We start from the raw sequence: 18,895 nt of genomic DNA on the forward strand, positions 1-18,895 counted from the left end.
TTGACGCTTATACTATTTTATACGAGAGCGAGAGGGACGGTACGACACGAACTTCGAACTTCGAGTAGGCCGTCAGGCTTGTTGGCTGCTTAAAGTATCTTCGTGATGGAACCAATTCTTAACTAGGGCATTGTTAATCCGTTTTCTTCTAGAAACTTCGATCTCTACCATCTAGAATGCAGGGGGCGGGTTTTTAGTACAGATCTACTGAATAATGTTTTTCCATCGTGTTTTATTGGATAAGTTGGTATTTATATTGCTTCCTCAATTAGCTTGATTAAACTTTAAAGTAAGCCAGTTGCGACAACAAGATAATTGCGAACTTGTTTGTCAAAATACGATGGCAAAACATTATTCACATTCACATCACAACACCTGTAATATTAATGGCAATTAGATATGGTAGGTATTCCAATTACATACTTTACTTACTGCTACAGGTGGCAGGACCTTGTGTAAGGTCCGCCCGGATTGCTACCACCATCTTGCTCGCTAATCCTGCCGTGAAGCAGCAGTGTTTGCACTGTTGTGTTTCGGTGCGGAGAGTAAGACAGCCGGTGAAATTAATGGCACTTGAGGTATCCCATCTTAGGCCTCTAGGTTGGCAACGCATCTGCAATACCCCTGGTGTTGCAGGTGTTTATGGGCGGTGGTGATCTCTTACCATCAGAAGACCCACTTGCTCGTTTGCCACCCAGTCGAATAAAAAAAAAAAACACTTGTTTACTTCTTCATACAATAGCTATGTCCGTGACCTTTTCTAGAATAGATGACTTGTTCTGGTCATTCCAGATCAACTTTCCATGTTATTTCTATATTAGACTCTTGAACTGGTTTCAACACTGATCTCTCTCAAAGGAATAACTTCATTACTTGCAGATTATAAACTAGGGTTAATCAAAGTTATAAGTTCTTCATATCCTAAAGGTTTAGTGAGATGGTGCGGAAAATATCGTACAACTTTCCATGTAGATACGGGTTCATGACTGATCGATCGTCGGAGACAGTAAATTGATATCGATATTTGCTGTGTTATTTTTGATTTTTGTTTAATTCATGTGCGGAATTACATTTGAAATTTACCACGAGCTTTGCGGTGAAGGAAAGCATCGTGAGGAAACCTGCACAAACCTGCGAAGCGATTCAATGGTTCGTGCGAAGTTCCCAATCCGCACTGGGCCCGCGTGGGAACTATGGCCCAAGCCCTCTTGTTCTGACTGAGAGGAGGCCTGTGCCCAGCAGTGGGAGGTATATAGGCTGGGATGATGATGATGATGATGATTTTTGATTACAGTTATAGAACCATAAAGAAACATACCTTTAAGGAAATATTCAAGAAATCTATTACCTTTAAACGAGCAATTCTTCGATGAAATTTGGTATGTGGGGGTTTTCGGGGATGACTAATCGATCTAGCTTGGTCTTAACTCTGGGTAAACGCTTAGTGTCGAGTTTTAGCCCGAGCAAAGCTCGGTCGCCCAGGACTGAAGTTAATTTCTCCAAGTTACTAGTGGCCAAACTCATGCTGTGTAAAAGACAATAAATTTAAGAAAATTTGACCTCAGGCGGGGAACCTTGGCGGTTTACCTTTATAATTCGGCTTTTCTTTGTCTCACTTTGCAGGTTAAAGACCTTTGGAGATTTTCAATTTATTACCTGTCAGGATAAAGGAAAACGTGTGTTGTCTCACTTATCTGCTACGTATGCTGAAACGCAAAAGCGGAGTCGTATGATAAACTCATTATCATGATAATATAGATTTCCGTCTATGCAAGGTCTCTTGAGTCGAGGTCGCGCGCGATGACAGGTGCGCGAAATTTACGATCCATGTCATTAAGACTTAGGTTTTTAATTTCAAATAATTTATTGAATCAGGCGTTACTTTACGGAGGTCCAATATCAATTAAATAAATAAATATCACGGGACAATTCACACCAATTGACCTAGACCCAAAGTAAGCTTAGCAAAGCTTATGTTATGGGTACTAAGCAACGGATAAATATAATTATATAGATAGATACATACTTAAATACATATTAAACACCCAAGACCCGAGAACAAACATTCTTATTTTTCATACAAATCTGCCCCGACACGGGAATCGAACCCGGGACCTCAAGCTTCGTAGTCAGGTTCACTAGCCACTAGGCCATCTGGTCGTCAATTAACACAATTACTTTTCTCATCCGCGACCTTATGATAAGTACTCTCTATGCAACAAACATGTGTGTTCGTGCAGTTCATCACTCTACACTTTAAGAACACATACAAGTCACACAAACCCAACTATCTCCACCAGTTATTGTGGAGTAACTGACACGTTTCGCACTCAACCAGAGTTTATCATCAGAGCAACACAACTGTTCACCATACAACCAGATGTAGGACAAGTCAGACACCGACAGACAGACAGATTGAAAAAAAAAACTCGCTGATATATGTAGTGTAGAAATCGCTAGATTTAGCGGCAAGACGACAATACTAGGTTCAGCCTCATATTTTGTGTTCTAAGTAAAAATGAAAGGCTCGGCAGAACAGCAGAAGTTACTGAAAGTGGGTTATAATAAAGATAGTGGTTATAATGTTCTCAGTATACTTAATGTTAAAAATACGGATCCATATCGGCACGCATACTTATTGAAAGAAAGAAAGAAAATAATTTATTTATAACAGCAATGACACATTTAGGTTAGGAAAAATAACAATAAGAAGTGTTGCCGCTATAAAAAGGTCCCGGCTCAGCATATCGCTATATATTGGAAGTCCGAATGTAATGTTTGTCAGAACGATCGTTTGTCATAACACTCTTTTCTCAGAATCCAATAATTGTTCATAATTGTTATAAATAAACCTAACCCAACCTATAGTTTCTATAGGATGACCATTTAAATTTTTCAGAGAACAAAAATTACGGTATGACTAGCGAAGAGTATGCAAACTTAGCGCTCCAAAGAATACTTATGGACGGTCGCAAATTACTCGTCTGCTAACCTTGGATGGATTGCACCCGAATTAAAGGCAAACAAGTAAACAGTATGTCTACTATGTATTAATAAACTGCTCGCTCACACCAACTTGACCATAATGGAGTGCTTGATTTTATACAAATATTCTCTAAAAAAAAAAAAATTCTCTTAAAAAAATGACATGGTCTAATTTTAGGCGACTTTATTTATGTTTGGTGACCGCTAACCGGAAGACGAAGCGTTGGCAGGCGTCCCACTAGGTTGACTGCGACGACATCGTGAGAATTGCGGGCAACCGGTGGATGTAAGTGGCGAGTTGTCGTTCATCGCGGCGTTCTAAGGGGGAGGCCTTTGTTCAGCAGTGGACGTCTACCGGCTGATGATGATGATGATACATAATATTATGTGTGTCAACAAAAAATACAGTATTATAGTTAAAACACCAATGCGCTTTAAAATTCGAACTATACAAAAAACTAGCTTTTGCCCGCGGCTTCGCCCGCGTGAAATTCGGGTATCGCGCGCTGTTCCCTCGGCAACTGTGCATTTTTCCGGGATAAAAAGTCACTCTCTGGCCCATAAACTATCTCCGTGCAAAAATGTCCAAGTGTTTTTGACAGGCCTCAGTTATATATATTTTTTTAATTTTTTATATATTCAAATTACAACTTAGGGCTACACAATTATATATTCTCGCCAACTGCTACGTTTGATGGCGAGACGCGCTCAGTTTTCATGCACTTCTATCCTATCAAACTTATCCTATAATATAAACTAGGTAGGTAGGTACTTAGCAGATTCGCAATGGCAGTATTTACATAGAGGTATTCAAGGCAAGTCTAGAAGATATCTTTGAGTCTGATCTTTAACATAGATTTACTTAGTTTAGGACTTTGTCTTAATCAAGCTAATTTTATTAAATAATTTTGGTACCAGGTACTGTGAACATCTTTACCATAATAGTTTTTCATTTTTGGCTGTACGAGCTTTTTCTCTCTTACACTCCTTGTGTTATATTTTTACTAATTAATAATTTGTACATATCACTGTAATAATGCTCTAATCCTAAAGGTATGTGACTTTTTTATCTATGGGTAGAATTTTACATAAGGAAAATAGTTTATCATAGTCTTTTTCGCAGTCTTTCTTAATCCTTTACTAACTAAAAATTTATCAGTCTTTTTTGTAAGTTTCTTATATCTGTTATATATGTTTTGAATGTTCTCCCATACACAACCAGACCATAGCTAATAAGTGAGTCGGCAAGAGCATAGTAGACAACCATTAGTGTTCTTTTACTCAATATTCTGTTTAATTGGTAGAATTTGCCTAGCACAGATCTTAATCTATTGCACACATCGTTAATATGCGGTTCCAGTTAAAATGTCTGTCAATGTTTAAACCTAAATATCTTGAATGATTCCACATATTTTAATTTAGCACAACTACAATTATTTTTTGTCTGCATGTAGGCAGTCGTATGTATGCCCTATTATATCCAAATTATCTTTAGTCACCTTTTTTGCAACCTGGTTATACGGCGAGTGAATGTGCATGCATTTGTTTTTTCGAAGTTTATGACACTGTGAACCTTTCCACAGAAAATGACAAGTAAAACATTTAGGACGTTTGCTGTGAGAAAGTTCTGCGTTGGATTTAGAATCAAATGGTACTCGCCGGCTTTTACACGCTAAATATAGCAGTCTTTATCTCCAGTATTTACATTACGTTGCACCCACCCACTATCCTTTGTGTACCATGCAACTTGTTTCACAGTCAGTCAGTCAGTCTCGCCTCAACGCTAGAGGCGCGCGCACGCGAGTTAACAGTGGATCAGTGGATCGAGTAAACAGTGAATCAGTGAATGGTGCTTATTGCGCGCAACGTTAATATTTATAGACAATGCTAGAGCCAAAGAACTTGGGTGCTGACGACCTCGGTGGGTTGTTTACTGATTACACGTGCTTTCTTTGTAGTGCGTTGTAAATAACGTTGCTACAAGCGTCTGTTTGACTGGAAATGTTTTGGGGTCAATATTTGCAAGTCCAATTTGACCCAGTTCTAGTGATCTTGAAAGAATTGACCACAGGAGAATGGGTGCTGGATCAAGTGCTGGCCAAACAAAACGCAACGCATTATTGTAGTATAAACTGTCATACCTCGTAACTCTTCTCAAGAAAATCTCGTAAACTCCATTTTTATACAATTGCCAAGAATTCTAATTAAAAATTAATCCCATTATCAGGCCTCTATTTAATAAAAGTTACAAGTGCTACAATTTTACATAGGTACTAATTGTTAAGTTTCTCATACAAAAAACATACAGATGTATTGAGAACCTCCTCCTTTTTTGAAGTCTTTTGAAACTGGGATTTTTGAGAGAAACTTATTTTAGGATCAGGTCATTCGGAGCAGAAAACAGATGTTAAATTAACCGTTAAAAAGATTGTGAGTTATTTATTTTGGTTCATATTATTCGCGAGATTTTTAATAAAGTTTTTAAACTTGAAAAGCCAATGAAACAGTGTAAGTATGTTTTGATTTTTTTCGATTTATTAATGTTCCAACGATTTCGGTGAAATTTGCTATGTGGGGGTTTTCGAGAGGGTTGATCTTGATCTAGCTTGGTCGCTCTTAAATCTAGAAAATCGAGCGTTTATTATTATTATTATTTTCGAGTTACACTTTTCTACTCCATCGAAAAGGAAAACAATTTCAATGTACTGTCAAGGTGAACCAAATATTTATAACTTAGATAACGTAGCCTCAACTGTTTTGTTGAAAATATTTGTACAGTAGCTTAAAAGTCTCTGCAACCTGTTTTAACAAGTAGGTACACATCACAGTAAATACCTATCTATACACATTAAATGACCTTCGTCTGCTAAAACATTTCTTGCATAAAAGTTTGTTTTAGTCATTAGATAATGAACCTGACTCAATAAATTATTTATTTAGGTAGGAAATTGTAACCATGTTGAGTGCAAATAAAACAATATTAAGCCGTACGTGAAACCGGCGAACAATAGGCGCACGCGCCGCCGGAAGCTGCCATCTTTGATTGCTAATTAGAAACAATGTTTGCGTGTTAGATTAGAGCACAATACGTCTCTAAATGCTTATTAATTGGTCAGAAAAACTGGGATATTAGTAGTCCTTCCCGGTTTTTTCAGTTGTAAGATTTCAAATTCGTTTATTGGCCAAGTAACATCAGTCACATTTAGCACGTCATAAAAACTACATATATGTGCATATTAATAATCTTAATTTATATAATTAAACAATTGACAAGATTTAATTTTTTTAACACCTTTAAATTACTTACTACAGGAATCGAAAGAGTTTTTTGCCTCCTGAACATGGGAAAATATTTATTATAATTGATTTCTCCATATTTAAAAAATACAAAAAAAATAAAAAATAAAATCTGAATTTGCCAAAACTACCACAGAATAGATATGTTTCCTTTATGTTGCCTTTTTCACCAGAAAAAGGAGCTGTCATAATTTTAGCAACGTGTACGTCAGATTTACGTGATCTTTTTTTTAATAGAGACTAGACAAAACAAAAGTAATGGATCTATTGTGTGGTAGTTCCAAACTGCGCCGCGGCACCCCAGGACGCCCTGGTGTGTACCTACTCAAGAGCAACGTTGGACTCCTTTTACCCCGAAATCTTACGCAATCTGTTGCAAATCATCATTGCTTACTTCAACTAGCTAGTCTCCCTGGATCCAAGGGCGTTGTAACGAAATAAAGGCTATAATTGCGTTTCAAACTGCAAAGGTTTGGGGACCCCTGGACTAAGCACAAAAACCATTTCGTTGAGTACCGTTTCTAAGTCCGCATTTGCTTTGGTTTCAGAATCATGGGTCGAGCTGAACAGCGGCGGCGGCCTCGCTGCCGAGAACGAGTACATCAGACTCCTCCGCGAGGCTCAGAGGGAGTCGCGGGACTCCAGCGTGCGGCACTCGCGCGCGTCCAGCGTCAAGGGCAGGTGGGTCGCGGTCGGAACACGACCGGTAGCGGTCGCAATCAATGAGGGTAGCGGCGGCTTCGCTGCCGAAAACGTATAGGTATATCAGACTCCTCCTCGAGGCTCAGAGAGGGAGTCGAGGCCCAAGCCCTCATTATGAGTATTATAGTACTTTTCGGATAGGAGGGGTACGGTGACACTTGCGTTTTTTCCATTACACGCCATGAACGTTTCAGGCCAATAATTTATAAAAAAATATACATGAATCCCGAAAGAACAAAAAAAAAATATCCTTATAGCTTAAAAGACTTCGTAATAATAAACAAAAATCACTTAAAATATATTATTAAGTATGTTTTAAAACTAAAAAGATAAATTTGAATCTAGTCAACTTTCATCGCGTAAAACGGAACTCTATTTGAATAGAGCTTGACTTTGCTATTGACCGAATCGATTCCACAATCCTATCAAATCGTTTGACTCGCATCATCTGTTAATTAGTACGAGAGCGAAGTTCCTTAAAAGCGTCTTTGTATCGAGTGTTTCGTATTGCTTGATGTTTTGAACTGTTACTTTGTTATTCAATTTTGTTATTACGGTTTTTGTTAATTTTTTTACCGTTATTAATTTTGATATAGTGTCAAAGAAGACCGCATCGGTTTGTGAGATCCCGATAGACAAGCAAAAACACTTGCTACGCGGGTGAAGCCGCAGGCAAAACTAGTTAAAAATATAAACTATCGTTTGCCATCCAGTCGAATAAAAAATAATAATAATAATAAAATCGATTACACACCCTTAGCATAATTAATCGAGAATCGCAATAAATCGATTCGAATTTACATTGTCCCCTGGAATTGCTTAATGACATGTCCGTACCCATCCTATCCGAAAAGTACTTATAAAACACATATAAATATGTTTTTTTTAAATATAACACGATTTACCAAAATAAAGAAATCCGACCACAGCTCTGTCGCTCAGATAACTTAGTACTTACAAAATTGATGCGCGAACAATGTAGAAAACTCGCTAGACCGGTTGAATAGTACCAGGACTTCATAAATGCGAGACGGTCTGATACGAGCGCCGTGTTTTGTAAATACAAAGTGAAATCGCGCACACTATATCTTCTGATTCATTACAGCCTGGTACTTTAGGTAGAGAAAATGTGTACGCGGACTTTTTTTGTTTGCTTTTTCTGTCACTTTTTGCTCGTAAATGTCGTGCATGGCTTTGGAACCCCATAAATTAAAACCCAAGGTCCTTTTAACCTCCTGAGTCCTGACATTTTTAACAAACTTAGTGAAGACCTAAGCGTGGTTGACTGCTGCATTATTCTTTCTTCAATCAACAATTTGTACTTTATTGTAACGAGGTGTCATACAGCTCGTTTCATCCTAAGTCTTTGTACTGTCTGGTTTAGCACATATTCGAAAAAATAACATTTAAATTCAAATTTCCTTTTCTAATTCCACACCTGTTCGATTTACGACAAGTAGCCATTGTATTCAGAGCCTCCGAGCTGAACTTACCTTTCTTTTATCCTAGATCCTATAAATCTCTTAAAACTCCATAACAAGCTCATAATTTACTACTCCTATACGAAGGAAGTTTTATAATTGTACAGTGCATTTGTGAAGTTCATAAGATCATTAGATCGTAATACTGCTGGACTTCAGTGCCATTGAATAATATAAACAAAGAACTGGGCACGGAAACGTAAGTTGATTAACTATGTATTTTTTATAATTGCTGATACAGTAAAAAAAAAAAAAAAAAACAGTGTCAAAGCATACCTTTAGATACTTAAGACCGCGTCTGTTTGTTCGCAGGTGCCCTTTTATTATTATCTTAAATAAATGTCACTGTCTGCCCTATTCCTGCCTTCTCTTCACCCGAACAACTTCCCGGACACCACCCCGTGACACTGGCGCCCAAAGTACATTCGGCCGTTATTCTCAGTGTTAATTGGTCCTTTATAAAGTACGCGAGGACAAACCACTAACACGAAAAGAGAGGCGTTAGTTCGACATCAATGTTGGTCTGTCTCTGGCTCTCAAGCAGATGAACGGATTTGGATGCGGTTTTTTTTACGTGAAAACGAGTTTTCTTTCGCGGTGATTTTTGCTATGTCACTTGTATTCTGTGGCTATGTTTCAATAAAATCGGCTCCGAAGCGCGTCAAAGTTGGCGACACCGTGCTCAAGTGTCTATATACAGGGTGGCTCATTTAGATCGGTCAGTATGGGAAAGTCTGAAACTATAAGACATACGAAGATCTGTTCTTAGGAACCATATCATCGATTTTAGTAACAAGAAAAACTGCATTCGTACAAAAACTGTACTCAACTCGGGAATCGAACCCGGACGTTTTGAAAAATAAAACTTACATTATTAAAGAGTAAGAAATACAATGCATTTATTCATTCTAGATACCGTGTTTCATAGTAACATTTTTTGCTTATGACTATGACCTGCACTACCGGTATCCAAATATAAATAATGTACGTGTTATTTTTCAAAACGGCGGGGATCGATTCCCGAACTGAGTATAAGTTTTTTTTTAATGTATGAATGCAGTTTTTCTTATTACTAAAATCGACGACATGGTTCCTAAGAACAGATCTAGTTTCAACTTTCCCATGCTGACCGATCTAAATGAGCCACCCTGTATACTTTAACTGGCTATTATCTTTATATTTTTTTGTTTAATTGCCAAAAAAACGTGTCCAATGTTTTCTGATAGTATTTATAACTGATGGATTACTTAGATTTATTTAGGACGTCCTCAGGTTTCACCGTCCGTTGATAAAATTTATTTGACGGATAAATGTGATGCCGTCTCTATTTGTTTTTTTCGAATAGACTGAGATCATCACATTTACCCGGCAAATAAAATTAATCATTGGGTGGTGAAACAGCCCCTAAGCCATTTTCATTGTTACCAAAATACTCACCACATTTTTTTTATTCGACTGGGTGGAAAACGAGCAAGTGGGTCTCCTGATGGTAAGAGATCACCACCGCCCATAGACACCTGCAACACCAGGGGGATTGCAGATGCGTTGCTAACCTAGAGGCCTAAGACGGGATACCTCAAGTGCCAGTAATTTCACCGGCTGTCTTCTCTCCATGCCACGGCAGGATTAGCGAGCAAGATGGTGGTAGCAATCCGGGCGGACCTTGCACAAGGTCCTACCACCTGCATTTGATTGAAGGCACTTTTTATAAAATAATGAGTAGATTTTTTGCAGCGATATCGCGTTTCATGCGGTTGCGGTTGGCAGCGCTTGAAAGGCTTTGTTTGTCATATATATGTTAATACTCGTGTGTATGATATATTGTGTAACTATTGTATTACAATTGGCGGCGGTATTTCCGTGATATTCGAGCGGCAGGTGACTATAAAGTTTACCCGCGGCTTCGCACGCTAAAACTATTCGATCTGGTAATTACAATTGAAATTCCGGGATAAGAAAGAAAGAAAATACATATATTCACAACACAAGCAAGACACAACAATAGTATAACAACAACAGTATTTTGCAAAATTCCCCTGGGAATTCCCAAAATTTCGATCGTTATCTTCATTGAGGTTGTGTTAAGAACACACACACACAAACATCACAAACATCACGCCTGTATTCCCAAATGGGGTAGGCAGAGCACACGAAACGTTACCGCTTCGGAGCCAATTAATTTTAGCAATTTTAGTTTTTAAGTTTGACAAAAACGGTACAATAGTGACAGGTTGCTAGCCTGCGTGTTAAGAACTGTACAATCCGAAATGTCATTACTATAAACCCAGCTGTTGAAATGTCAAGATTTTATCCCTATCCCGTGGGAATATCGGGATAAAAAGTAACGGTAATGTGTTATTCCAGATGTCCAGCTATCTACATACCAAATTTCATGATTGTAAGCCCAGCGTTTATTATTTCGAAATTTTTGTCCCTAGCCCGTAGGAATATTGGGATAAAAAGTAGACTATGTGTTATTCCAGACGTCCAGCAATCTACGTGAAGGGCAAAGATATCGAAATCTGTCCAGCCGTTTTAGCGTGAAGGAGTAACAAACATATACACACGCACACACACACACACAAACTTTCGCATGTTCTCAAATATAAGGTTAAAGCCACATCCTTCTCAAGCCTTTCCTAAAATATCCCACGGTGGGAGACTGCCTGATCGAATAATACAAATATTATGTGAAAATAATTATAATCGTTCACAAATTATCAAATGCAACCCTGCATCCAAAACAGCTAGTACCTAGTTGTTGCAGGAATCAATATCTTCTTCTAATGTGCTGTTTTGTCCACAGTCCCAAGTCGCCTCCCAACAGTCCTAACCTGGAGCCCTCGACGGAGGACGAGCTCAAAGGAGTGTACATCAACTGCTGGAGGGTTAGTATTAAGTCAATGAACTAAAACAATTACTATGCTCACCCGCGACCTTACGATAGCTAAGTTTATGCAAGATATGCGTGTTCATGCAGTTCCTCCACCTCCACACTGTAAGAACACACACAAATCGCCGCTGATAGTATTTCGCTCACTGCGCAGGTATATCGCTGTACTGTACTAATGTAGTCGTACCAATATTTACGCGGTATTGCAGTATCACCGACGAAATCGCACAAACCCATCTATCTACACCACCACACTACACTGACGCGTTTCGAACTCAAGCAGAGCTCATCTTCAGAGCAACACAACCGTACACCATGCTACCAGATTTTAGTGTTTATTGATATGGACCTCCGCAAAGTAACGCCTGATTCATTAAATTATCTAATTGAGAGTTTCTCTAAAGGCAATAATCGCTAGATGGCGTTAGTACCGAGTACCGAGAGGCCCGTTTGATGTTAAGCCGAGTTTAGACTTGCAAGAAAAATCGTGCAAGCTGCATTACATTGCGAGGCCGTGAACCCAAACAGCCTTATTAATAAACGTGGAGTAGAGTAGGTTTAACTTTAATTCGAGGTTGAACTTGAGATTAGTAAAAGTCAGTATTAATAAACAAGAAGTAGGGAAAGAGTAAGCTAATCCAGGCTTAGTCTCGGACTAAAACTTAATCCCTGGTGATGCCTAGTTTAACGATGGAGTAATATTGGAATAACCTAACTTTTCTGTTTGACGATTGTTGGTTGTGATTTGCCTGTGCATTTATTTGAAATTCGTCGTAGTAAATTTATTTATCTAACTACTATTTTTGCATGCATATAGCATAGTATAGCATGGATTATTATGCCGAAGATTTGCATGTCGTGCAAGAGCTTGAAGAACTCGAGGAATTAGAACAGGAGGTGGTTAGGCATGTAAAATTATACAAAGTCCGCAAAAATCCTTTCGAGCTTTCAGAACACGAATTTAAAACTAAATACCGATTTAGTCGTGATACTGCCAATTTCATAGTTGATATGGTGAAAAATGAGTTAGCAGGTGATGCGAGAGGTGGTCACATACCGCCTCATATCAAAGTCTTAACTGCCATAAGAGTCGGGGGCCGTGATATCTTCGATTTTACTAAATTATTTTTAACGTGTATTATAGCTGTAATTTATTTAATGAATCATAAAACATGCCACATAAATACAAAAAAAAACACTACAAAGAATCACAATTATCAAATCAAATTACAAAAAAATATTAAAATTACAAATAATTAAATATTATTATTGTTTTCAAAATGAAACTTTATTTAGTTAAAAACAAACATAATAAAACATAATTAAACTATAGATAGAAAATTTGGCCTAAATCGCCGTCAATGGGTAAGGTGCCCAGAAGGCTGGCCGTATTTCCTCGTTGTATAGCGATACTTATACGCTGTGCGAAATAGTGGCCAGCCCTCTGGTCGCCCGAGGCCTCTATTAGGCGCGTCGACAAATCTTTATACAGCCGACGCGCACTTGGCCCCCAAGGCCCAAAGGTTTCAACACCAAATGCCGCAAACATGTAGCTGGTTCCCAGGGCGGCATATTTGCGGCGTTTGAGGCTTTCAGCCGAAGATGCCGCAGCGCCAGCGGTGACGCTGGTGCTTGGAACATGGGACGGTGCTAGGGTATCAACGCAAGTGGCATCCCAAACTAGCGGCCGACCCATGCTCCAAGGCACCAGCGACATTCCGTCAGGCCTCTTGCCGTCGTTCCTGGCCAGCCCGCTGGGCTCGAGGACTGCCGGAACTCTCGCACTGACAAGGGCCCGACGGATGATGTCGTTAATGCTGGCGTGGCGGGAGATCCTACCAGCGCTCCGGACACATGAGAGGCCATGGTGACCCAGTATGTCCACCATGGCGCCGCATTGACAACGATGTGGCTGATTTATTGATGCCCCCAAACGTAAGCTAGCTGCCAGGCGAAAGGTGGTGTTGTCTAAAAAAGTACCTATGTTTGGAGAAGGTAGCGCCTGCAGCCACAGACCCGATTCCCACTCCGCAATCGCAAGGAGACGAGCACGGTCTGCCGAACTAGTTGACGTATCTAAAAGGTTTTTCCGTACTAGTTGACAGAGCGGCTCGTCCCATTGCCTCTGCGAGCAGGGATTGGTAGGCTGGTCCGTGTCGGGACAGGTTATGGACCAAACGTTCATGGCCTCGGAGCAGTGTGCAGCCTCCACAGATCCAATGGATGGATCTAATATTTTCGCTATAAGGCTTTGTGCACCATGCACCGAGGACAAGAACGCAGGTAGAGCAACACAAGAAATTTTACGGATTCCAAGGCCGCCGAACCTAATGGGTAGGGTAGCCTGGGTCCAAGATCTATCGTCAAAAGGAATATTAAAGACTGAAGTGAGTGTTTCTACGACTAATTTATCTAATTTTGAAGTCAAAGTGGGATATTTCCAAAAATGGGTTCCGCGAAGTATATATGTAAATTTTGGGACAAAAAGACAATGCTTAATGATTGAATAAGCTGAATGAAGATTAATTTTGGCCAAACGGTGCGATGTTGCTTTGAAATTTTGAATTTTTGCGTCGACGAAGTTTTCAAATGATTGATCTAAGACGGGACAACCAAGGAGGTGAAGCGATTCTTTGTTTATAATTTTGATACCCGGGGCGATTTGCCTAAAAAGGTCGATTGTATTTTCCTTGTCTGGACATGAATCGGTGATAAAAAGTTCGCACTTGGAAAAATTTAGCGATAGGCCAATTTTTTCCATGTCGATGTTAATTTTTCTTAAATCTTCGAGGACAGAAATCGCTTCTCCGCCGAGGGTCCCGTCATCTAAATACCATACATTTAATTTTGAATTTAGATCCTTAATGATGGGATGTATAGCGAGGCTGAAAATTGCTGGACCGAGCGGGTCGCCTTGTTGACAACCTACAGAAGAAGCCAGAACTTCGTTTTTGTATGATAATTTGGAAGGAGAACTATAACACTGCCAAAGAAACTTATATACCAGAGGAATTTTGTCTTTTATTTGAGTCAACAAGGCGCCCTGTCTACGGAATGAGGGCTATCGTTTTTTGTCTCACTAGATGGCGCACTGTTGCGTGAGGTTTTTAAGTGTGGCTTTCAGAGTCTGTTATTACGGGCGTTAAAACAAAGTTTAGATTAAAATCATATTTAAAACACCTTAAAACCATACCATAAAAATATCCAGCCACCACAGTGTTGCTAAGTCCCGTTTTGTTCGGAAAAAAAGAGAGGACAAAAGTTTCCGAAAGACAAAACTGTCTCAAAACTCAGACATTCATTGTCCCGTAACGCATAATTGCCATAATTAATTTCAGGTAATGCAAAATATTCACAAAAATTTCTAATTATAAATAAACCCGCGTAGCTCACCCAAAACTATGAGATTTGACATTTCGGAGACCTCACGCTACACTAGCGCCTCTAGCGGCGAATTCATTCGCGATAGCCCTCATTGAAAGCATTGCAAACATCCACCTTAAGCAGGACCTCTCCTGCCTTATGCTCGAGGAACGTTCGCACGGCGTGCACGGCGGCTTCACATCCACTTTTGGAGCCAAACCCCAGCTGGACAGGTTGAAGTTCTGGGGTAAGCTTCAAAAGGATGAATAATTAAATTACATGTCAACTAAAATAAACAAAATAAAATCAACCTTGAATCAACCTAAACCTATAATATAACCTACAAACTAAGACCTAAACTACAACCTAAAAGGACGTGTATTTACTTAACATGCGATCTTTATTCAACAGTTTCAGTTTCATTCAGTATTATTCCCTTAACAACAAACAATGATGTTGAAGTGACTGTAGGGCTACTACGAAACTCGAAAATCGAAATTCGTATCATACCGTCCCTCTCGCTCTCGTATTAAATAGTATAAGTGTCAGAGGGACCGCACGGCACGAACTTCGAGTTTCGAGTTTCGTAGTAGCCCTGCTGTTTTCAAAAGGCTGACAATCTATGCCGACAATGCAAATATACATGTTCTGGTGGCCAGCGTCGGAACTAATTACCACTACACTTACACCATTGTGACTATAACAAGAGTGAGTGAGATACACTACAAAACAGCGCCATGCTCGGCCGCATGTTTTAATTGGTTACTTTCTACTTCGGATGTGGGTTCATACCACAGATTAAAGACATTTTTTTTTTTTTCTATGTTTCATTCCTTGTTCATTCAATGACTCATTCTTTTATTTTTTTCTCACGCTGGGTTGCCATTGTTTACGTCATAGTCTAGGTTTAAGAAATGTTTAACTAATACCTCGCTAGTCCATGTTTATTAATACACATTTTAAAACTGGCTTAATACTTATTTAGTCAAGGAGTAACTAGTCCAAGTGTAAGTTCGGATTAAATTAGAATTAGATGTTTTTTTATTAATAAGGCTGAAAGAGTTTTTAGTGCTCAATCTAGCGCCGCAATGCAATGCAGCTTGCACGATTTTTCTTGCAAGTCTAAACAGGGCTTCACAGTCTTGCTTGCGTTTGGTTCGTTTAATAACCAATCGCACACGTGAAGCAAATGTCAAAGCTGTCAAACGGACCGCGCGACTAGCGCCATCTGGCCTGTCGCAGAATCATTGTTCTAATTTGTTTTATTCTGGTGATTCCAGGATGAGTCCAACGACTGGGTGTGGGAGTGGAGCAGTAGGCCCGACCAGATGCCTCCCAAGTGAGTTACATGTAACACTAGGCTTAACCTGCGTCTTCGCTTGCGTATCATTTCTCAGAACAAGAGGGCTTGGGCCATAGTTCCCACGCGGGCCCAGTGCGGATTGGGAACTTCGCACGCACCATTGAATCGCTTCGCAGGTTGTGCAGGTTTCCTCACGATGTTTTCCTTCACCGCAAAGCTCGTGGTAAATTTCAAATGTAATTACATTTGAAATTTACTACGCTTGCGTATGCCAAGCACCAATATCTGACACAACACAAAAATAAATAGCTGATACGACTCTTCGAACTATATCGGTATTTAGTTCTTCGGTGAGTTTTCGTATTCCGGATTCTATCGTGCAAAGAAACTTCAAGCATAGCTCTCTCCATAGCTCGTTGCGTGACTTTGAGCCTCTAAGAGGCCAACAGTCAAGGACCACGTCTCGAGAGCCACAGGTCATCAGTGGCAACGCACACTGGTCGAAGATTAAGTCTTAACCCTTTCGAACCCAGCCGAGTATGAAATGAGTTACGAAAATGAACTTTATGTACAATACATGTCAAGTTCAAAATTCAAATGTAAGAGTTATGACAGTGGATCTTATGTACAATCCATTTCAAATTCAAATTCAAATGTAATTAACCCGCACAATTGTGGCACTGCGGAATATTGGACGAGAAGTCACGAAGTTTCCCGAACGCTGCCCATCCGAGTCGGATTCTTCGGGCGACCTCTTTGTTTTTTATTATTATTAATGTTGACGTATTCCCTTGACTTGTCTAATTTTTTTGCCTTATTTCAATTTGTCTAACAACTTTTCCTATAATTAACTGTTTGCTTAAAGTCAATTAGTATAATTTTTGTCGAATTTAAATTTTTCCTAAATGATCCTTTTCATAACTCTTGTTTTGTCGAATATTATTTCATTTAAAACTCACTTTGTCGGTTCTTATCTTAATTATCATTACTTAGCCGAATAACGTTTTTACTACGATTAAAACTGCGACCAGTAAAGTAGGTTAGGTTAGAACTGCGACCACAACAGCGCGCGAGCCGAGCGAGCGTGCCGCGGTAGCGGCCGGCGAAGCGCCAGAACCTGCTAGACGAAAACTAATTATGTCAGTCAAACAGTATACGAAATAAGTTTATACAAATAAAAATTAGATCATTTAAAATTAGGCGAAACAAAATTATGTAAAGTTAGTTGTATACAAAATGACTCCCTAAAATGAAAATTAGGTAAAATGAGCCATTAGGTTTAGGGCTTGCACTATCCGGTAACTTTTTATTATCCGGATATTTCGGATATTTGAAATCTCAGTATCCGGATATCCGGTTATTTTGAATAATTTGAATAATTTTCCAAATATTTAAAAAAACGCTAAAAACAATTTTAAATTTGTTTCATCAGACGAATCGTGTTAATGAGGGCTATCGTTTTTTGTCTCACTAGTAGGTTAAGTAATATTAGTTTATTTAAAATTAGGCAAACCGAAAATAGGCAAAACAAGGTACAACCCTTTTGTCGAAGACTAGAGTTTAACTTAATATAACGGCTCAAAATGGGTCATAATTAACCCATGTGCGCATGTTTGCAGAGACTGGCGGTTCAAACATCCGGTGAACGCCCGCGGGCCTCCCTCCGCGACCTCTTCCATAGAGGTGTTGGAGCAGCAGCTGACCGGGCCCGCTTCGCAACAGGTAGCCCGGCCCGAACGGTTGTTCTGTCTTTTCTCCGAAATGTGGAAATAATGTTTCATTTTTTTTCGAAGCTTTCAGAAGTCCTACAAAGTTATTATAAATGCGAAAGTTTGTGTGTGTGTGTGTGTGTGTGTGTTTGTGTGTGTGTGTATTTATGGATGTTTGTCACGCTAAAACGGCTCGACAGATTTGGATGAAATTTATGCTAAAAACATACTCTTAGCACTGCAACTGGCTATATTTATTGTTTAATTTTATAATTTAAATTCGGGTTACGTTCCGCGTACCTTGATTTTAGAGAAGCTCGATATTTCGGCACAGTCGCATGCGCCGTGATCACGAGACGACTGGACTGGACTGTCTTCTAAAATCAAGGTTCGCGGAACAAAACCAGAATTTAAATCATTAAATTAGTAATGACCATGTACACCAGGGGTGTTGCAGACGCGTTGCCAACCTAGAGGCCTGGATATCTCACCTCAAGTGCCAGTAATTACACCGGCTGTCTCACTCTCCACGCCGAAACGCAACAGTGCAAGCACTGCTGCTTCACGGCAGGATTAGCGAGCAAGATGGTGGTAGCAATCCGGACGGACCTTGCACATGGTCCTACCACCTGCAAACTGCACCTGTCTCATTTACAAAAGCTAAAATACGTGGCCAGTATTTTCTAATAACCAAAACCAAGGAACTGATGCTCAAGGGTCGATCAACTTATTCTTGTTTGTTATTCTGTCCCGTTGTCCAAGAGAAAATAGTGACAGTTTCTTAAAAAAATGCTATGATATATGCGACTAATATGCTTAGGAGATAGTAAATAAAATAATGAGCTTGTAACTATGACAAAAATGTATACTCGATGAATTTTAACCGCAGAAAACTTATAGAAACTCGTGGTATTAAAGAGTTGTCCAGGGGACGTAACCATGGCAACGGGGTACAAGAAAAAGTTGATCGACCCTCAAGGTACCATTAAACTTTTGGGTTACGTAGGCAAACCTAAGACGTGTTTGTTTGTGTTCCAGGGGCACTGTCTGTCTGTCCGTCGCACGTGCCTGTTCAGCCGAGGCGCGATCGCCGCCGTGCTCATGACCAATCTGGTATCGCTGCTGCTTGGCGCTGGCATCGGGTGAGTTTAAAACCCTTAAG

General features: G+C 39.6%; 1 protein-coding gene across 2 annotated transcripts in view; it reads left to right on the plus strand.

Moving 5' to 3' along the window:
* The window catches only part of BNIP3 (BCL2 interacting protein 3), a 50,774-nt gene that overhangs the window by 26,903 nt on the left and 4,976 nt on the right, over positions 1–18,895 (plus strand). The window contains exons 1-6 of one of the 2 annotated variants that reach the window (XM_074110646.1): positions 4,754–4,906; positions 6,831–6,963; positions 11,272–11,353; positions 16,002–16,060; positions 17,644–17,746; positions 18,772–18,875. In XM_074110646.1, the coding sequence (XP_073966747.1) occupies positions 4,870–4,906; positions 6,831–6,963; positions 11,272–11,353; positions 16,002–16,060; positions 17,644–17,746; positions 18,772–18,875 (518 nt within the window). In that variant the 5' untranslated portion in view covers positions 4,754–4,869. Of the gene's footprint in view, positions 1–4,753; positions 4,907–6,830; positions 6,964–11,271; positions 11,354–16,001; positions 16,061–17,643; positions 17,747–18,771; positions 18,876–18,895 lie in introns of those variants that run through there. The other variant, XM_074110645.1, reaches the window with a different exon arrangement.

The sequence above is a fragment of the Choristoneura fumiferana genome, chromosome 30 (genome assembly GCF_025370935.1).
Source record: "Choristoneura fumiferana chromosome 30, NRCan_CFum_1, whole genome shotgun sequence".
NCBI lineage: Eukaryota > Metazoa > Arthropoda > Insecta > Lepidoptera > Tortricidae > Choristoneura > Choristoneura fumiferana.